Consider the following 19,544-nt stretch of genomic DNA (forward strand, 5'->3'; position numbering starts at 1 on the left):
GAATATTCTATATAGCTTAACTTATTCTCCTACATTGCATCACATAGAATTTCCCTGGAGTTTGGTTTGTCCTCTCAAGAGGAGAGTGTTTCCTATCCTCAAACTGTCAAATTGTTAGCAAGCAACTGTGGCTAGGAAAAGGCAAAGTTTCATGTGAATTACATCACTGTATAAACATACATTCTTAAACACCCTCCCAAGTGGCTTTATTTACTCTCCATCAGCAGAAGATAAACTGTCCTGTTCCAAGCAAAAGGGCAAATATGTTACCACTCCTGTCCCTGCCTTTTATCCATTTGGTGGCATTACCAAGATGGCAGTAAATCACAGTAAGTTAGTATAACCCTGCTTTGTATCTCCAATGCTGGGCCAGCAGAAGAGATAGATAAATGAGGGAGAAAATTCAGAGACAATAAAGAGGCCCAAGCAGAAGAGATTCTGAAAGCCTGGATGATTATTTTTGCAAATGAATTAAGAGTGTCTTATTATTTTATTGTAAAATTTAATTTAGTGATTTTATTTATTTATAAGTCAAAAATAGACCCATACCTGGTAAATCAGAAAAGAGAAGAATGCACTCATTAAAGCCATTAGCCAAAAGTCGGTCCCGCAGCTGCTGAAGAATTGCTACTCCAATACAGAATGGAAAAGAAGAATTTCCAAGTAGTAAGGTATCCCAGAGGTGGAAAATTTTGTGCAGTGGAAATACATCTGTAAAATGATAAAAATATAAATTAATTAAACAAAAATTAAAAACCAAAATAATGAAAATTAAAACAATAAAAACCCATTTTACTAGATATATAACTATTACCTTATGGTCCAAACTATTATTTAAGAGTTAATATTACCAGACTACTTTTGTAAAATGTTCATTTGGCTTTGCAAATTTATAGCTGCCTAAAACATCTTAAAAAATTAATAATCAAGATGAGTGTCTGTAATCCCAGCACTTTAGGAGGCTAAGGTGAGAGAACTGCTTGAGCCCAGAAGTTTCAGAGCAGCCTGGGCAACATAGTGAGATCTCATCTCTACAAAAAATTTAAAAATTAGCCGGGCATGGTGGTTCATGCCTGTAGTCCCAGCTCCTCAGAAGGCTGAGGTGGAAGTATCACCAGAGCCCAGGAGTTTGAAGTTGCAGTGAGTCATAATCACACCACTGCACTCCAGCCTAAGTGACAGAGTGAAACCCTGACCAAAAAAAAAAAAAAAAAAAAAAAAGAAAACAGATTGGTCAAATAGATGACATTTTCCAACCTCCAATGTCAATTTTGGCATAGTTGTCCCATCATAATATTTCTTCCCAGAATTTTCCAGTTATATTATTCTCACAAGTTTATTTACCTAGATGAACTTTAGTACTGTTTTAGACATAGTTATGTTACATTTCTATTATGGACTCTAAAAAACCTTTATTAAATTCCCTCCAAACATCCTATTCACAATTTTCTATGTTTTGCAACTTTCTTTTTCTAAATTAACAATTCTCTGGGTATCTTTCCAGACTGATGCATACAGATCTACATCAAATATTATTCCATTTACCATGTGAACCAAATTTAAGTGAAGATGCTCACTTTATTACTATTTGTAACTAATTAACATATATTACATATTTACATAACTGCTTAGTTTCTAGAGGAATCTTGGTTTAGAAAATAAAACTATTAGTTATTAGAGAACCTTTAAAAATTAACCCTGATTTGGTTGTAAAAGTTGTTGTTATAAACTTCAGGTAAATACCATAGTTGATATTAATTTCTTTTTCAAAAGGGTACAGTCATGCTTTATTTATTTATTTTAAAAATTATTTATTTATTTATTTATTTATATTTTTAATATAAATATAAAAATCACCCAGGCTGAAGTGCAGTGGCATGCTCATGACCATCCCAGCATTGACCTGTTAGGCTCCGGCAAGCCTTTTGCCTCAGCCTTCTAAGTAGCCAGAACTTCAGGCACATGCTACCAAGCACAGCTAATTTTTTTGATATATAGTAGAGATGAGGTCTCAACAAGTTACCCAGGCTGGTCTCAAACCCCTGAGCTCAAGCAATCCTCTCGCCTTGACCTCCCAAAGTGCTGGGATTACAGGTTTGAGCCACTGCACCAGCTGCAGTCATGCTTTATGAGGGAGGTTTTAACTCTATACAACTCTCATTTTGATATTCAGGGGTCAGAACACTTGAAATTCTTTTCTAACCTACTCTATTGGGTTAGAATTATTTAATGATGCTTATTAAATCTGCTTAATATCATTGTAAACATAAAACACAAGGAAGCATGGAGCTGTCCTTTTGCTAATATAATATCAAAAAAAGGTAAATGATACTTACGTGTAAACATGGTGAGAAACCAAGGGATGGCATAGAGCTATGAGTGGAAAAAGAAAGGCATACAGGGATGAATAAAGAGGAAACAAAAGAGATAATTAAAATGATTGCCAATAAACCTAATGGTAAGAAAGGGTCTTTTTTTTTTTTTTTTTTTAGTCTACTCCATCATGACTGACTACCTATTTTAAAAACGTTGATGACCTTTTGGTCAAGGAATCATTCACAGAACATTTTCATTTTATCAAAGGATATACTCAAACCATGGCTAATCCAAATGCAATACTAGTATGTTAATTTCAAAGGTGTACTTATAAGGGTTGTATACAATATTGCTATGATTTTAAAGACTCTTGTGATAGTTAATCTTAGGTGTCAAATTGACTGAATCACAGGATATCTAGATATCTGGTTTAACTTTATTGTTAGGTGTCTCTATGAGGGTGTTTCCAGAGGAGATTAGCATTTGAACTAATGGACTTAGTAAAGTAAATTCCTCCCCAATGTGGGTAGGTATTATTCAATCCATTGAGTGCCTAAAAAAACAAAGATGGAGTAGGGGGAATATGCCCTTCTTTGCTTGAACTGAAACATTTCATCTCATCTTCCCCTGCCCATGGATTGGGATTTATATCACCAGCTCCCTGGTTCTTAGTCCTTAGTTATCAAAATTAGTAAGGACTCTGGACTTTTATTATATCACTGGCTTTCCTGGGTCTCCAGTTTGCAGACAGTAGATTGTGGGATTTCTTGGCCTATTTAACTGCATAAGCCAATTCCTCATAATAAATCTCATACCTATGTCTATATCTATATCATTCCTATTAGTTCTGTTTCTCTAGGGAACCCTAATACAGAACTCATAAGTGTTGAGTTATTCTTACTGAGTGTTTTGAATAACCGATAACATTTTTTAAATGTTCAAAACGTCTTTTAAAAGTGTTATGCAGCATGTGCTTTTTGTTTTCATTTTCCCAATTAATAGGAAGTTTCATAATTGACTAAAAGTAATAAGATCTAATATTACTATTATTAGTAATAATTTGGTTCTTTGGCTGAATAAGTTAACCCTTTGCACTTGGATGTCCCTTCTAAGGGTACATAAAAAATCTAGCAAACCACTCATATGTCCCTTTTCAGGGGACACAGAGATTGCTGGTGATTATACAAGAGTAACTTCCACCAGCATAAATTATTCAAAAATGTATGTTTCCTTGAAGTTTTCCATTCAAATTGCATAAAAAAGCAAATAAAAGAAATAGAATAAAAACTGAGATATGATTGATCAGTTGAGAAGTGGTTTTCAGGAATCACAAATGCATCCTTCCACATCTTCTTTGAACAACAGACTGGCCAATAAACTACATATTATTAATCTGGGAGGAAGAAAGTGAGACTGCATTGTCTGCTCGAATAGAAAAACACCAGGTGGAACATAAATGATCACAAATAGCCAAAACAATCCTCAGCAAAAGAAACAAAGAGGTAGATACCACACTTCGAAACTTTAAACTTTATTGTAGGTTACAGTAATCAAAACAGCCTGGTATTGGTACAAGAACATATATAGACCAATGGAACAGGACAGAGATTCCAGAAGCAAAACCTCAATTTCTCAACCAACTCATCTTTGACAAAGCCTCCAACAACCACCACTGGGGAGAGGAGAACCTATTCAGTAAATGGTGTTGGGAAGACTGGCTGACCACATGCAGAAGATGGAAACAGGACCCCTACCTTTCACTGTACACAAAAATCAACTCTAAATGGATCAAAGACCTAAATGTAAAACCTCAAACTATAAGAATCTTAGAAAACCTAGGAGACACCCTTATGGGAATCAGAGCAGGCAAGAGGAACCTCATTAAACAGAAAAGCTTCTGCAAGGCAAAAGAAACCATCAAGAGAGCAGAGAGACAGCCCATAGAATGGGAAAAAATATTTGCCAACTATATATCTGACAAAGGTTTAACATCCAGGATCTACAAGGAACTCAAATAAGCCAAAGGCTGGGGGGTGGGGGTGGGGGGCAAAATACATGAATAGATATTTCTCAAAAGAAGACATATAGGCAGCCAACAGACACATGAAAAAGTACTCAGCCTCACTAATCATCAGAGAAATGCAAATCAAAACCACACTGAGACACCACCTAACCCCAGTAAGAATGGCCATCATTAACAAAATGAAAAACAACAGATGCTGGCAAGGATGTGGAGAAAAGGGAACACTTGTATACTGCTTGTGGGAATGCAAACTAGTTCAACCTCTGTGGAAAACAGTGTGGCAATTCCTGAAAGAACTAGAAATTGACCTTCCATATTACCCAGCAATCCCCCTACTGGAAATTTACCCGGAGGAACTCAAACCATTCCACTAAAAAGATACCTGCACTTGCATGTTTATTGCAGCGCTATTCCCAATAGCAAAAACACAAAATGAACTGTGCTGCCCATCGAAACTAGACTGGATTAAAAAAATGTGGTACATATACACAATGGAATATTACACACCACTAAAGGAAAAACATAGGGACTTTGCAGCAACTTGGATGGATTGAGTCTGTAATACTCAGTGATCTATTACAGACACAAAGAACTGAGTACCTCATGTTCTCATTCATAAGTGGACCCTGAACATTTACCACAATACTATAAGAAAGGGATCGGCAGTAGTGGGAAACTACGAGGGGAGTTGGGGGTGGGGGGACACATAACATCAATAAGGGTACCTGATCACAAACCGGTGAAGTGGGGATGAAAGAGAAGCCCAAACTTTACCTGTATGATGACCACTTGTATACCTCATCCTGAATTGTACCTCACATCTTTAAAATATATATAAAAAAAGAAAAACACCAGGTGGAAGACGTCAGACAAACTATGATTGTACAAGTATCAATGAACCTGTAACGCACGTGGGTGACTGCTTCACAGATTGCCACATGTAAGATATAAAATTTTGATTTTTTTGTCATAAGTTCCTTAGTGTCCAAAATTCTATTATAAGTCAATTATCATTACATTAAAATAACTGATTCCAACACTCTACTATTTAATATGAAGTGATTTGTTTTTCACTGTTTCACAGAAAAGTACGGTTAAGTTGCTGGTAAGTGATCCATAAGATGTTTCTGAGTGCAAAGGGTTAATTTTCCTAAATATACAGCCTGAAATGAACAAATATACATCCAGTATATATATATTTTCACCTAATTTTGTGAAATACTGAAAGTGACAAACCATTCTTCATTTATGAAAACAGAGTAAAATCTTGTTAACAGCAAGTGTCAAAGTTAAAAAATTTTAGAAAACCTTGAAAAAGCACTAATTTTATTTTACTTTGTAAGTTAATGAGACTGCTATTAAACAAAAACTTTATTATCACATATAGGGTTTAGATAAATGTTTTTTCAGCATCTATCAATTATGAATTTATGAGTAGAAGTACATATCTGTATTGCACACAATTGTACATTTATACTATCAAAATGCTAATCGGGAGCTGTGTAAGTATAATTACATGGGACATTAAAATATAAGTACTATATGTGAAATAAAGCCCACTAATCTCCACAATATCATCATTTTTATAGGCTGACTTGTAGAAAGCTTTTTCTAGGGATATTACAAATAGAAGTTACAAATAGATAAAGTGCAAAGGTATATGACTTCACTGTAATGAGTATGGGTTGTAGAAAACTATAAAATACAACAAAATATAAACTCTTCACTTTAATTTAAATTGAAAAATGGTCAGCAGAGATTAGTTTCATTATATATCAATTACATTACCCATTAACCTTTTAATTCAAGTCACCCGTTTGTCATTAAGTATCTTTTCCAAAATATTTCAGTAACTAGCTAACAGTACTTTTTATCCCATACTGTTCTCTGTAATTATTTTCATCAAGATCCATGGAGGAATTCTATTTCTCACCAAGACAGAATAACAGAAGCCAGATTTATCCTCCCACCTGAAACACCTAAAAATCAGACAGAATACATGAAACAACAATTTGCACTTCTTGGATATCAGGCAGCACAGAGTAATCCTTAAGAGAGGGGAAACAAAAGAATCCTGTGATTGCCTAGCTTACTGCATGCAGAGAGGTACCAGGTCACTGACAAGGATGAACTTAGATTAGAGCCCGATGGTTATACTGAGCTGAAGAACAGAGTTGGGAATCCGGGGAGGTCAAGGTGCCGAGAATCTTCAGGCTATAATACTGAATAGGAGAGAGCTGCAGAGAAAATTCTCTTCTTTTACAAATTTACAATGGCCAAAAATGCATGAGTAAGAAGTTTATAATTAATTTGGTATTCAATAGAAAAGCACTGACATGGTGGAACAGAGATGATGTGATCACAGTTGCATTTTTAGAAAAATCAACCTGACTGAAGAAAAATTAGAGCAGGTAGAAACGAAATTGAAAGCAGGGGGAACTATGAAACATTTGCTAAAGTTCATGCATAAAGAAATGAGGACACATTGAAGCTGGACTGGATAAAAAAAAATGTGGTACATATACACAATGGATTATGCAGCCACATCACTATAAAATGATAATATTGTGGAGATCAGTGGGCTTTACTATACATATAGCACTTACATTTTAATGTATCATGTAATTATACTTACACATTTCTCAATTAGCATTTTGATATCATAAATGTTCAATTGTGTGCAATGCAAAGACATATGCACTTCTACCCATAAATTCATAATTGATAGGCGCAGAAAAACATTTATTTAAACACTCTATGTGATAATAAAGTTTTTGTTTAATAGCAGCCTCATTAACTTACAAAGTAAAATAAAATTAGTGCTTTTTCAGAGTTTTTTATTTTTGACACTGCTGTTAACAAGATTTTACTCTTGTTCTCATAAATGAAGAATGGTTTGTCACTTCCAGTATTTCACAAAACTACCTGAAAATATATGTATATACTGGATGTATATTTTTTCATTTCAGGGTAGTATATTTAGGAAAATTAACCCTTTGTTCTCAGAGACATCTCATGGATCATCTACCAGCAACTCAACAGTACTTCCATAAAGAAGGACAAACATATGGACTTTGCAGCAACTTGGATGGATTTAGAGTCAATCATACTCAGTGATCTATCACAGAAACAAAGAACAGAGTACCATATGTTCTCACTCATATGCGGACCTTGAACAACTATCATAATACTATAAGAAAGGGATTGGCAGTAGTGGGAGACTGCCAGGAGAGGGAGGGGCACACCTCATCAACAAGGGTACCTGCATAATCAACGTTTGTATACCTAACCCTGAATTGTACCCCACATCTTTATAAAAAAAAGAAATGAGGACAAAAACAAAGTTGGTTCAGTATGAATGGATAGAAACAAAAGACTGAAGGGACCAGAAATCTGCAAAGGGTTCCCCTCAAATATTTTTAATAAGTACTAAAGAGGGCATGTATGTAAGGAAACTACCCAAAGTGGGGAAGGAATCACTTGAGATAATTAGAGGGAGAAATTGCTGGGCTCATAAAATTCCAAGTACTGTATCCTGAAGATTTTCAGCACCCCAGACTCCCAACTCTGACCAGAATGAAACAAAACAAAACAAAAAAACCTGTTATAAAACAAGGCATTGGGTAGACTTAGAACTAAGAATATTTGCCTTAGTAATGAAGTAAAATTATGCTCTCAAATTATGCTGCTCTGGTCTCATTTTAAAAACCTTAAAAGCAAGCCTTGAAAGTATCAAACACTTTCAATGCAACTAACTGATCCAAGACACCACACTTATGGTCACTCTCATAAGTGTTTTTTTTTTTTTACCAGCACCATTATTATAGTCACTTAGGTACAAAAATCTTATAATTTTCAGACATTTCCTGTTAGGTCTGGTAGATGTTATTCAAGGTCCCTTTAGTCTTTTGTTTCTATCCACTCATATTGAACCAACCTTGTTTTGGTCTTCATTTCTTCATGCATGGACTGTGGAAATGTTTCATAGTTGTTCTTCCTGCTTTTAGTTTTTATCTGCTCTAATTTTCCTTCAGTCAAGTTGATTTTTCTAAAATTGCAACTGTGATCACATCATTCCCATGCTCCACCATGTCAATGCTTTTCCAATGCAAACCAAATTAAGTATAAATCTCTTACTCATGCATTTTGGGCCACCGTGAATTTGTAAAATCAGCCAAGATCTTGGAGTCAGAAAATATGCACCTGAGTTTCAATTCTGATAACTACTGATACCGCGCTTTGGGTAAATAATTTAACTTCTGTGAAGCCCAAATTCTTCATTTGTGAAATAGGAAAATTAACATCTCTTTTTACTATGCTACAGAGATGGTAAGAGTAACAAATTGCAAATTTAAAATATTTTTATACATATTAACAGAAACTGAGCATCAGGCAAAATTTATTTAGGTCTCACCATCCTTATATGTGTTCTACTTGCCACCAAGACAGATGATTTATTATAATCTGAAGGCATACTGCTTTCTGATTAGTGTGCTTTTCCTTTTCTTCTTTGATGCTCTTTCCTTATCATTTTCATCAAAATTCTATAAGTTTTTTCAAAATCTGCCTCAAATGCCATTTGTTCCATGAAAATTTTTACACATTTCTTATAACTATCCCGTTATGCTTTATATTGTGTATATTACATTATATGGCAACTACTTATCATACCAAAGTTTGTGCCATGACTCTGGGCATGTTCATTCACTATTTCATTCAATTGTGGCTGCATTCATTCAATCAACATGAAATGCTTTGTGTCATATGCCAGGTGTACCACTATGCAGAGAAGTCAGACGTGAAAAGATACTTACAATGCTTTACAGTTAAGTGCTACAAGAGAGGTTCTGCAATATGGCAATGGTAGCAAAGTTACAGAACCTTATGACCTTTTCTATCACACTCTCTGCAGGAAGATGGTAAGATTCTTGTGGGGAAAGGTAATTTTACTGATTTCTTAATTATTCAACAAATACTTACTGAGTGACTAATACATGCCAGGTCTGTTAGGTGATAGGATGTAACATTGAACAAAAGCATAATTTCAGGCTATAAGATGATTACAATTCAGTAAGAACAGTAGATGTTCATTAAATATTCTTGCCATCCATTTCAACCGGGTTCCCGCTCCACTTCACCAATGAAAATGCTCTTATCTTGGTCATCAATGATTTCCACGTTGCTAAATCAAATGACCAATTCTCAATTCCAGTCTTTCTTTACAAATCATCATGATTTGATGTAGTTGACTGTTACTTCCTCAAAATACTTTTTTTCCCTTATACTTGGCTTCCAAGACATACACTCACATAGTTTTCTTATCTATCTGATTGGTCCTTATCCATTTCCTTTCTTGATTCCTCTTCATCTCTCTGACTTTTAACTATTGCAGTGCTCCAGGTTCAGCTCTTAGACCTTTTCTATTTTCTATTTTTCTCCAAATAATAATTGTATGGTTTTGAAGACTCCCATACTTATAGCTCCATCCCCAGACCTCTCCCATGAATTCCAAAATGCCTACTTGTATGTCCACTTGTATGTCTAACCAACATACATAATATGTCCTAAAATGAGAGCTTTTGGGACTTTCTCCAAACTATGTACCTCCTGGTAGAGTATTTCAAAGCTCAGTTAAGAACAACTCTATCCTTCCAATGCTTAGGTAAAAAAGTTCTGGAATCACTCTTGACCTCTCTTCCTCACATACTATATATATTTGTCACCAGCAGTCCTGCTGGCTCTACCTTCAAAATACATGTACAAAATACAAAAACACCTTACCACCCCCACTGCTAACTAATATTGATTCATGTCAGTATTATCTCTTGCCTAGATTACTGCAATAGCTCATGACTAGTTTTCTAGATTCTAATCTTGTTCAACCTTGGATTTCTCTCAGCATAGTAGCCAGAATAATTCTGTTAAAATGTTTAGATTAGATGTCATTCGTCAGCTCAAAAGTACCAGTTGTTTTACACCCTAACAATAAAAGCCAAAGTCCTAACTATGACCAGTAAGACTCTATGTAATGTAGGCCTACATTACCTAATTGACTTCACCTCCTTTTTCACTGTGCTCTAGTCACAATTATCTCCTGGTTGCTACTTCAACGTCCAGGAATGGTTCCAGGGCTGCAACACCTGCTGTGGGTTGGGTTGCTCTTTCCCTCATTTCCTTAAGGCATTTATTCACCTTTTCTGTGAGGTTTTCCAGGCAACCTTATTTAAATATTAAATTCTTCCTTCACCTGAACACTTAACACCTACATTTCTGCTTACTATTTTTTAAAAATTAGAATGTACCCCTGCCTATCAGATAGTATATTTATCTTCTTTATTGTCTGTCCCCACTAGAATATGAGGGCAGAGATTTCTGTTTATTTTTTTCACTCATGTATGCAGGCCATAGAAAAATGTTTGGCACATTGCAGGTACACAAATATATGTTGAAAGAATGAACAATTATTGAATGAATAAAGTGAACAATGAAGATAACTAAAAAAAAATTAAAAGTTCCAAATGGTTATGAGACATTATACTTAAGAAGCTTTCAACAAGCATGAAAACTAAGGAAATAAGTTATTCTTCCTTCGTTAACATATTGGAAAAAAATCCTTTGTATTAAATAGTGAGAAGTATTAAAACAATTAATCTTGAAACTGTTAGATACATACATTTGACAACATTTATAACAAAAAATTAAAAATAAGTAAAATGAACAGGCACAGTGGCTCACGCCAGTAATCTCAGCACTTTGCTAGGACAAGGCAGGAGGATTGCTTGAGCCCAGGAGTTCAAGATCAGCCTGGACAACATAGTAAGACCTCATCCCTACAAAAAATAAAAATATTAGCTGGGCGTGGTATCATGCACCTGTATTCCTAGCTACTTGGGAGACTGAGGTGGAAGGACTGCATGAGCCCAGGAGGTCGAGGCTGCAGTGAGCCGTGATTGTGCCACTGCACTTCAGCCTGGATGACAGAGTGAGATACTGCCACAAAAAAATAAAAAAAGTTAAGTGAAATGAAACTTATTCTAATGATATTTGAAAAGTAATAAATATCTTTAATATATGATAGCTCCTAGGTGTTTACCAGCACCAGTCACCTCCTACTAATTAATTAAATTACGATCATTAATAGATAACATATTCTTTAAGACTGTAATGCCTGTTTTTTCTTTTTATATACTACCTTTTAAAATCTCGATATTTCCATCTTAAGTAATTTCTCAGGATACTGATATGGCTTCATAATATAGCCTGATATACACACAAAAATCCAGCAAAACAAGAAAATTTTGAATACCAGGCAGTTTCTAGTTAAAAAGAAATGCAATTAAATAATAAATGTATAAGTATAAAAGTAAATATAAAATACATTTATAATTAGTCTTGTTAAGTTAGAAATACTATTAGCTGCTTTCTGATTTAATAGAAACTGAAATCCAATGAAAAAAATTATACGTTAAGTACTTCCTACAGATCATGAAATTATGCATGCTTGATTTGGTACTGTGCTAGCCTGCAGAAGAAGAATAAGTTAAGTAAATACTGCCCCCTAGCAATATCAAGTAAGAACAATAATATTTAGCATCTCATGAGCTCTTTCCACATGGTCTGATAATGTCAAACTTAGATCAATAGGTAAAACAAAGGCAAAGAGGGCTCATTATCATGATTTTGAAAAGCATATAGTTCAACAACTTTCAAATATATACAAATTAGAAAGGATTATTTCTTATAAACTCTAGATTAATTTTAATGCTCTCTTGCTATATATACTAGTATATATCTTTTACCATTACAAAAGAAAGCCCCTTTCTGACTTTCTTAATCTATCTCCTTATGAGCATACTACATCATCTATCTCAAGAGATATATTTTTTATATTTAACTTTTTATTAGTCTTATGTGTTATATATACTGACCATTAGTTTAATGCCTTGCAATATTTCTCTACATGTATATTAGGGAAATGTACATTTAGACATTCAAGTAAAAGATGCCTAAAAACCAGCAGGTCAAAGCAGTTTAGACCATCTTATATTTTCTTGAAAGGCAGAAACTCTAAACTCTGGTAAAGTTGCATATCTCTTTGAACCTTTGGATAGCTGCGAAGATTAGTTAATGGATCTGAAATACCTGGCAAAGGATGTGGCATTTAACAGACTTAAGTATAGGAGTTACAATTATCCTCTTATAACAATTCAGAAACATCAAAAATAGAAAAATATTTTAACAACCCATGGTTCTGAGGTAACCCCATTAAGTCACCTAACAAGAGACACACACATTCTTTTGGAATTAGAAGTAACAGTAGAAGGTAAAAAGAAGAGAATCCTAAGCACTGGGAAATGTTGATTTGCCAGTTGAAGTAAAATCATTTAAGGCAGGGCCCAGCCTAAGGCAGCTAGGGTATTTCCAGTCCTACTGGCTCTTAGAATTAACATTTTAAAATCCCATCTCAGTCACTGTGAGGTCACAAAATTTTAAATATTTCTACATAAAAATCTTCTTCTAGTTTCCAAATTCCACAAGATCCTTTATTTTGTCTATATATCATCCTTTCAGTTACTTACAGTAGAAGAAATGAACAAAAGAAAATTCTCAAAAATAAAAAAGTACCATAAAAGATTTGTACAACTCATTTTCAAAATACTTTTATTTTTTCAACAATAAAGAAAGGTGACGTGATGGCTTATGCCAAATCAGGATGACTTCTGCCAAATCAGGATGGATTTTTTATTTTGTTTATATAAACAAAAAAATGCATAGTTCAGGCAAAGGCAGTAATAAACAACTCTCCTTATTTATCTTTACTTTCAGTCCTTGAACTTTATAGAATTTGGGGGAAATCAATTAATATAATATACTTAATGAGTTTTACTCATTTTTATTTTTTAAATTAAATATAAGTATAAGTCCATCAAAAATTTGATATTTCATAAAAATAACAAATGTTAGCCAGGCACAGTGGCTTGCACCTGTAATCCCAGCACTCTGGGAGGCTGAGCTAATGAGTAATATAGTTAATATTACACTATATACTCTAAATACTCTCAGTCCTTAAACTATTTTAGAATTTTGGGGATACAAAGTACAAAACCTGCTTTCATTTCCAAAGCCACCAACAAAAAATAGTCAGGAGATAAAAATTATAAACGTGTAGGAAAACTACAAATGATTCATAGCGCAACTCTAGTATTTTTTAAATAGAAAAAACTTTGTGTTCTGTTATTTTTGGGAATTAGTAACCTTGAAGCAAAAGATTGTTTATTACTAAAATAAGGCAACCAATTTTACTGCATGTTTATATGAAAATTAATATGCTAGTTTCTATGTCAGATAAGGAAATATGAACACTTCATTCATGCATATCAAAAGATAAATTAAAGAAAGCACTATGGAACAGAGTACCTGGCACACTAATGACTGGAATGAATTAATGTTTTAGAATCTTGTCAAGGTTTGAAGTCAAACTTATTGGATCAGTTTCTAGAATATATGTTTCTGTTTATTGAAAATCAGAAAATTTTATCTACATTTAAGTCATCTGGTGTACTATAGATTATTGATGGTAGATCCCTCAATGACAATGCATGCTTTTTTTTTTCTTTCTTTTGTTAACCAATCTGGTAATGAAACCCCATAGATGATCTCGGTCCTTAACATTGATCCTCACCATTTTTTATTAAGTACTAACATATATTTCAACTCAGGAGTCTCACAAAAGTTCTGTGGGTAGTCAAAGTAGATGCTATTATTATTATTATTATCATTATTATTTTTGCCTTTGTATTACGGAAGCCAACTGAGGTTCCAGGGGAATATAATTCAGGACTTGTGCCTACAAGTCTATCGTTCACTGCACAACACAATGAAGGTGAAGAAAACAGAAGCAAGTTGGGCTATAAACATTTTTCTATGTTATGTGTTAATATTACACTTGTATACTCAACCTTTTGGGTAAATTAGGTCCCAACCTTATCTTGCAAAACACCAAAAAGCCTGTTTCATCATTTTAGTCTCAGATCATTCTAGAGAAGCACTGTTATAGAACTTGCTGTGAAAAAAGAAATGTACTACATTTGAAAAAACATTTTCAAAATCTTCAAAATCTAATACTTCAAAATAATAATACATAGTAAACATTACTCTTGATATATTTATATGCATAGTCAAGAAAGTAGATAAATAAAAATTTCTATAGAAAACTTTGATTATACTACACTTGTAATTCATTTATTTGCAGACAGTGTTTCACTCTGTAGCCCAGGCTGGACTACAGTGGCAAAATCAGGGCTTACTTCAGCCTCAAACTCAAGTGATTCTTCTGCCTCTCCCTCCTGAGTAACTAGCACTACAGACGAGTGCCACCATGCCCAGTTAATTTTTCTATTTTTTGTACAGACAAGATCTCGCTTTGTTGTCACGGCTGGTCTCGAACTCCTGGCCTCAAGCAATTCTCCCATCTCAACCTCCCAAAGTGCTGGGACTACAGGTGCAGGCCACTGTGCCTGGCTTATATTTGTTATTTTTATGAAGTATTAAATCTTTTATGGAATTGTACTTAAATTTAATTAAAAAATAGAAATGACTAAAACAGAAAAAAATTTATTTGCCATAAAAGATAATAACTTCTGAAAGGTCTAGTGAAAATGATGAGAAAAAAGAAAATAAAAAACTTGTCAAGTATATTTTCAAATTTAGGTATCACCTACTGATTACCTGTTTTGAAAAATATACACTAATATCTTCTATCTTCACAAATGTATAGTAACTCAATTTTTAATTTAATTTTATTTTATTTTTTTGAGTTGGAGTCTCACTCTGTCACCCAGACTGAGTGCAGTGGCCGCTCCCGGCCACCGCAGCCTTGACTGCTGGGCTCCGGTGATCCTTCCGCCTCAGCCTTCCAAGTAGCCGGAATTACAGGCATGCACTACCATGCCCGGCTGATTTATTGTAGAGATGAGGTCTCGCTGTCCAGGCGGGTCTTGAATCCACGGACTCAGGCAATCCACTCACCTCAGCCTCCCCAAGGCACAGGATTACAGGCTGAGCCACCGAGCCCGGCAGTAACTCAATTTTTATAAAATATTTTACACCATTAAGGTTTATAACATCTATGTTTTATATTATAACATATGTATGTTCTATATTACAACAGAATTTACATGGTCATTCAATCTTTTTTTTTTTCTGAGTTGAAATCTCACTCTATCGCCCAGGCCGGAGTATAGTGGCATGCTCATGGCCACTGCACCGCAGCCTCGACTTGCTGGGTTCAGGTGATCCTTCTGCCTCAACCTTCTAGGTAGCTGGAACTACAGGCACCTGCCACCATGACCGGCTAATTTGACTTACTAGAGATAAGGTCTTGCCAAGCTGCCTGGGCTGGTTTCAAACCCATGGACTCAGGCAATCCTCTCACCTTAGCCTTCCAAAGTACTGGGATTATAGGCGTAAACCACTGTGTCCCGCTTTCACTTAATTTTAATCCAGTATTTAAATAGGTTTAATGATCTACTCTGGTCTTTTTAACCAGTTCCTTGAGTTCTTAATTTTATGCATCTCCTTCTTGGCTGGATTTTATCATATATTTTTATATTTCCTAAAAAAAGCTCCTGAGGGTTGTAGACCCTAAATTTTTGCATGCTTAATAATGCCTGCCTAATTTACACTACACTATACTTGGTAAGGATGCAGTTCTTCAGTCAAATCTTTCATTATTCTATGAACAATTCTTCACTAAATATTGCTCTAAAATCTTACCTGAAAATATTTTTGGAATTATTTATTTTTCTATTTAAAAATAAGCATAATAGGCCAGGCTCGGTGGCTCAGCCTGTAATCCCAGCACTTTAGGAGGCGGAGGCAAGTGGATTGCCTGAGTCCGCGGGTTCAAGACCCGTCCGGGCAAGTTGGTGAGACCTCGTCCCTACAATATATCAAAAATGAGCTGGGTGTGGTAGTGCATGCCTGTAGTTCTGGCTACTTGGAAGGCTCAGGAGGAAGGATCGCTGGAGCCCAGCGGGTAGAGGCTGCAGTGGCCGGGAGTGTGCTACTGCACTCCAGTCTGGGCGACAGAGTGAAACTCTAACTCAAAAAATAAATAAATAAATAATAAATCATAAACATAATAGATAAAAAATAAAATAAAAGCAAATGATGAATAAAAAAGAAATATGACTAAAATTAAGAACGCAAGAAACTGGTTAAAATATCTTGTGATTATTTACATTATTTCCTTTTTTATGTTATTGTATATAAGTTCCTCAAAATTATCATGAAATTGATTGGATTAGTAATTTTGCTCTATTCTTTGCTGTTTTAGTGGACTATTATTAACACAATACATTCCAATTGTTTTGGGTTCCATAGTTCACTTTTTATCTTGTTCTGTTGATTTGCAATATATTCCTGGAACTCTTTATTCTCCTCATTGAGTACATTTTTTAAAGTTAATCATACTGCTTGTTATTTCTATAACAGAAGTCTTTTTTGTTTGTTTTTATAATATTTATTTTATTTCTATTCTCTCTTTCTTTTGGTTGGGGGTGAGATACAGTTTTTATGTAGAGTTCCATGCTGGCTCATTTCTGATTATTGCTTATCTTCAAATGGGTACAGTATCCTGCTACAGAATAAATGTTAATGTGGTAAAGGAGTAGAGGTTGGGGAGGGCAGTTCATTACCACTACACAAAATTGTTACTGACACTAACTTTATCTTATTAACTCTCAGGCTACACTTAGCTTTTGAAATTCTTTTTGAACAGTTCTAACTTCTTATGAGAATTGAGATCTCATTAATTTTAAAAGGGATCCGGGCACAGTGGTTCAAGCCTGTACTCCCAGCATTTTAGGAGACTGAGGTGAGAGAATTGCCTGAATCCAGGGGTTTGAGACCAGCCTGGGCAACTTGGCGAGACCTCGTCTCTACAATAAACAAAAAAAAAATGAGCCAGGCATGGTGGCTCACGCCTGTAGTTCCAGCTACTTGGAAGGCTGAGATGGAAGGATTGCTTGAGCCCAGCAGATCGAGACCACGGTGGCTGTCAGTGTGCCACTGCACTACAGCCTGAGTAACAGAGTGAGACTCCAATTCAAAAAAAAAAAAAAAAAGAATTAAAGTGAACGGGAATAAAGTGAAAATTTAATTCTTGTGAAAAATAGAATAAATTTCATTCTATCTTGCAATGACCAGATGGATCAACTGGATATTTCTATAAATCAATGTTATTGAAATCTTAGCTTATTTTCCTTATACTATAAAGTAATTATTCCTTTATGTAAGTAAGGATTATTTTATCATTACCAATTAATTATTCCCAACTATGCTTGAAGAGACTAATAGTAAAACAGAAGAATGATGGACTCTCCTAGAAGGATGATACAATACTGAAGTAAATCACCATTACCACACTATTCTTCATTTTTCTTTCTGTACCATCCAAATTATTGCATTATTTTTCAAGATATAATAGATGTACAGACACTATCATTATAAAGATAAAAAAGATGCACAGACACTATCATCATACCTCAATCTTTTTACTGTTATTTGCGTTTTTGTTTTGATTTGTTTTCATTGAACACAGCTGATGCCGAACTTTTTATTTTCTACCTTTATTATTAAATAAAAGAAACTGACAGAAGAAAATGTTTCACAATTACAAGACCAAACATAAGGCAAATGCAAAAAAACAGGTATCAATACTCCAGAGAAATGGTAAAACTGGTCATATAAGTGAAATTTCAAACTGTGAGTGCTCAGATGATGATGGCTTAGAAGTTACTCAAACACCAGAATCAGAGTAAACAATAAATAAATTTGGAATTTTCATTCAGTCATTCAACGGGAAGGGTCTTATCACACAGTATTTTGCAACAAGAAACCTGGACCATCTTATTTTGCTAAAGGGATATGTGAAAGTAATTTTTTACTTTTGATGACATTTGTGCACCAATCTATTTGATACAGTTTAAGTGAACAAATGCTATAGGTAAATGTGTTTACAAAGCGATTAGAAGGATACAGATGATTTTTTAAAAAATAATAGATTTATAACTCTAACTTTTGTTCATAAATTTAAAAATTAAAATGTTTTGAAATTATGAAATAAAAAAAGACATTTCTTATCCAACACAGTTAGAGCTCTGTCAATGTTTGTTTTGATGACTGTGTTTTTGCCATGCCAAGTTCAAGAGGAAGAACTAGAAATAAGCTAGAACTTATTAATAGGAGATATATTTAAAATCTGGAATCATAGATGTCCTCAAGGTTCATATATGACAGCTGAGTAAGTTCAAAGGGCATTGCACATTTTGCATATATGCATATGTACTTTCAAAATAAGAAAAAAAAGGAAATATATAAAAAATAAGTAAATGCCTGTAGTTTCGGTTACTTGGAAGGCTGAGGTGGAAGTACTGCCTTAGCCCAGCAGGTCGACACTGGGGTGGCCATGAATCAATTAAAACTTGTAATATACTGCTTTTATAAATGTAAATCATAATATAACCAAAGAAATCACATAACACGATCAAATTGTAATAATAATTTTTTAAAAAGTCTCTTTAATACTTACTATGTGTCTGGAACTGTTGAATAGTTTATAAGCATTATCTCATTTAATCATCAGAATAATTCTAAGAGGTAAGATTTACCTCTTAGAATTAAGAGGTACTGTGAGTAAAATAGACTAAATAAAGGTTAGGTCATTAGCATATGGAAGAACCAGGATTTAGAACCCTGGTCTACTTTGCACCAGCTAGCCAGCTTCCTTCCTTCCTTCTTTCTTTTTCTTTTTTTAAAACCTTATTATAAAGATGTGGAGTACAAGTCAGGATTAGTTACATGAGTGGTTTAAAAGCAGATGAAGTTTGGGCTGCCATCTGGACCTCACTTCACTTGGTTTAGGATCTGGTACCCTGGCACCAGCTTTCTTAAATCTTGATCACAGACCCCTGGGGATACTCAAGACCCTTCAGGGACTACCAAGTCAAAGCTATTTTTGTAATAATACTAAGACTATTTGTTCTTTTTACTATGTTGACATTTGGGCTAATGGTGTAAAACCACTGATAGATAAAATGGCTGCTGTCTTAGCACAATTTAAGGCACTGGCATCACAATGTAATAATGGTCATGACTGGTTTGCAAAGGGATAAATATTATAAATTTTGCTAAATATATTTTT

At 34.5% G+C, this 19,544-nt stretch overlaps 1 protein-coding gene across 1 annotated transcript in view; it reads right to left on the minus strand.

The window, feature by feature from the left end:
- The window catches only part of TBCK (TBC1 domain containing kinase), a 273,436-nt gene that overhangs the window by 134,420 nt on the left and 119,472 nt on the right, over positions 1 to 19,544 (minus strand). Inside the window, exons 21-22 of the mRNA XM_008055888.2 lie at positions 2,337 to 2,373; positions 550 to 711 (exon numbers count right to left, since the gene is read on the minus strand). Coding sequence (XP_008054079.1) covers positions 550 to 711; positions 2,337 to 2,373 — 199 coding nt within the window. The remainder of the gene's footprint in view (positions 1 to 549; positions 712 to 2,336; positions 2,374 to 19,544) is intronic.

The sequence above is a fragment of the Carlito syrichta genome, unplaced genomic scaffold, assembly GCF_000164805.1.
Source record: "Carlito syrichta isolate Samal-C Ts95f unplaced genomic scaffold, Tarsius_syrichta-2.0.1 Scaffold302017, whole genome shotgun sequence".
NCBI lineage: Eukaryota > Metazoa > Chordata > Mammalia > Primates > Tarsiidae > Carlito > Carlito syrichta.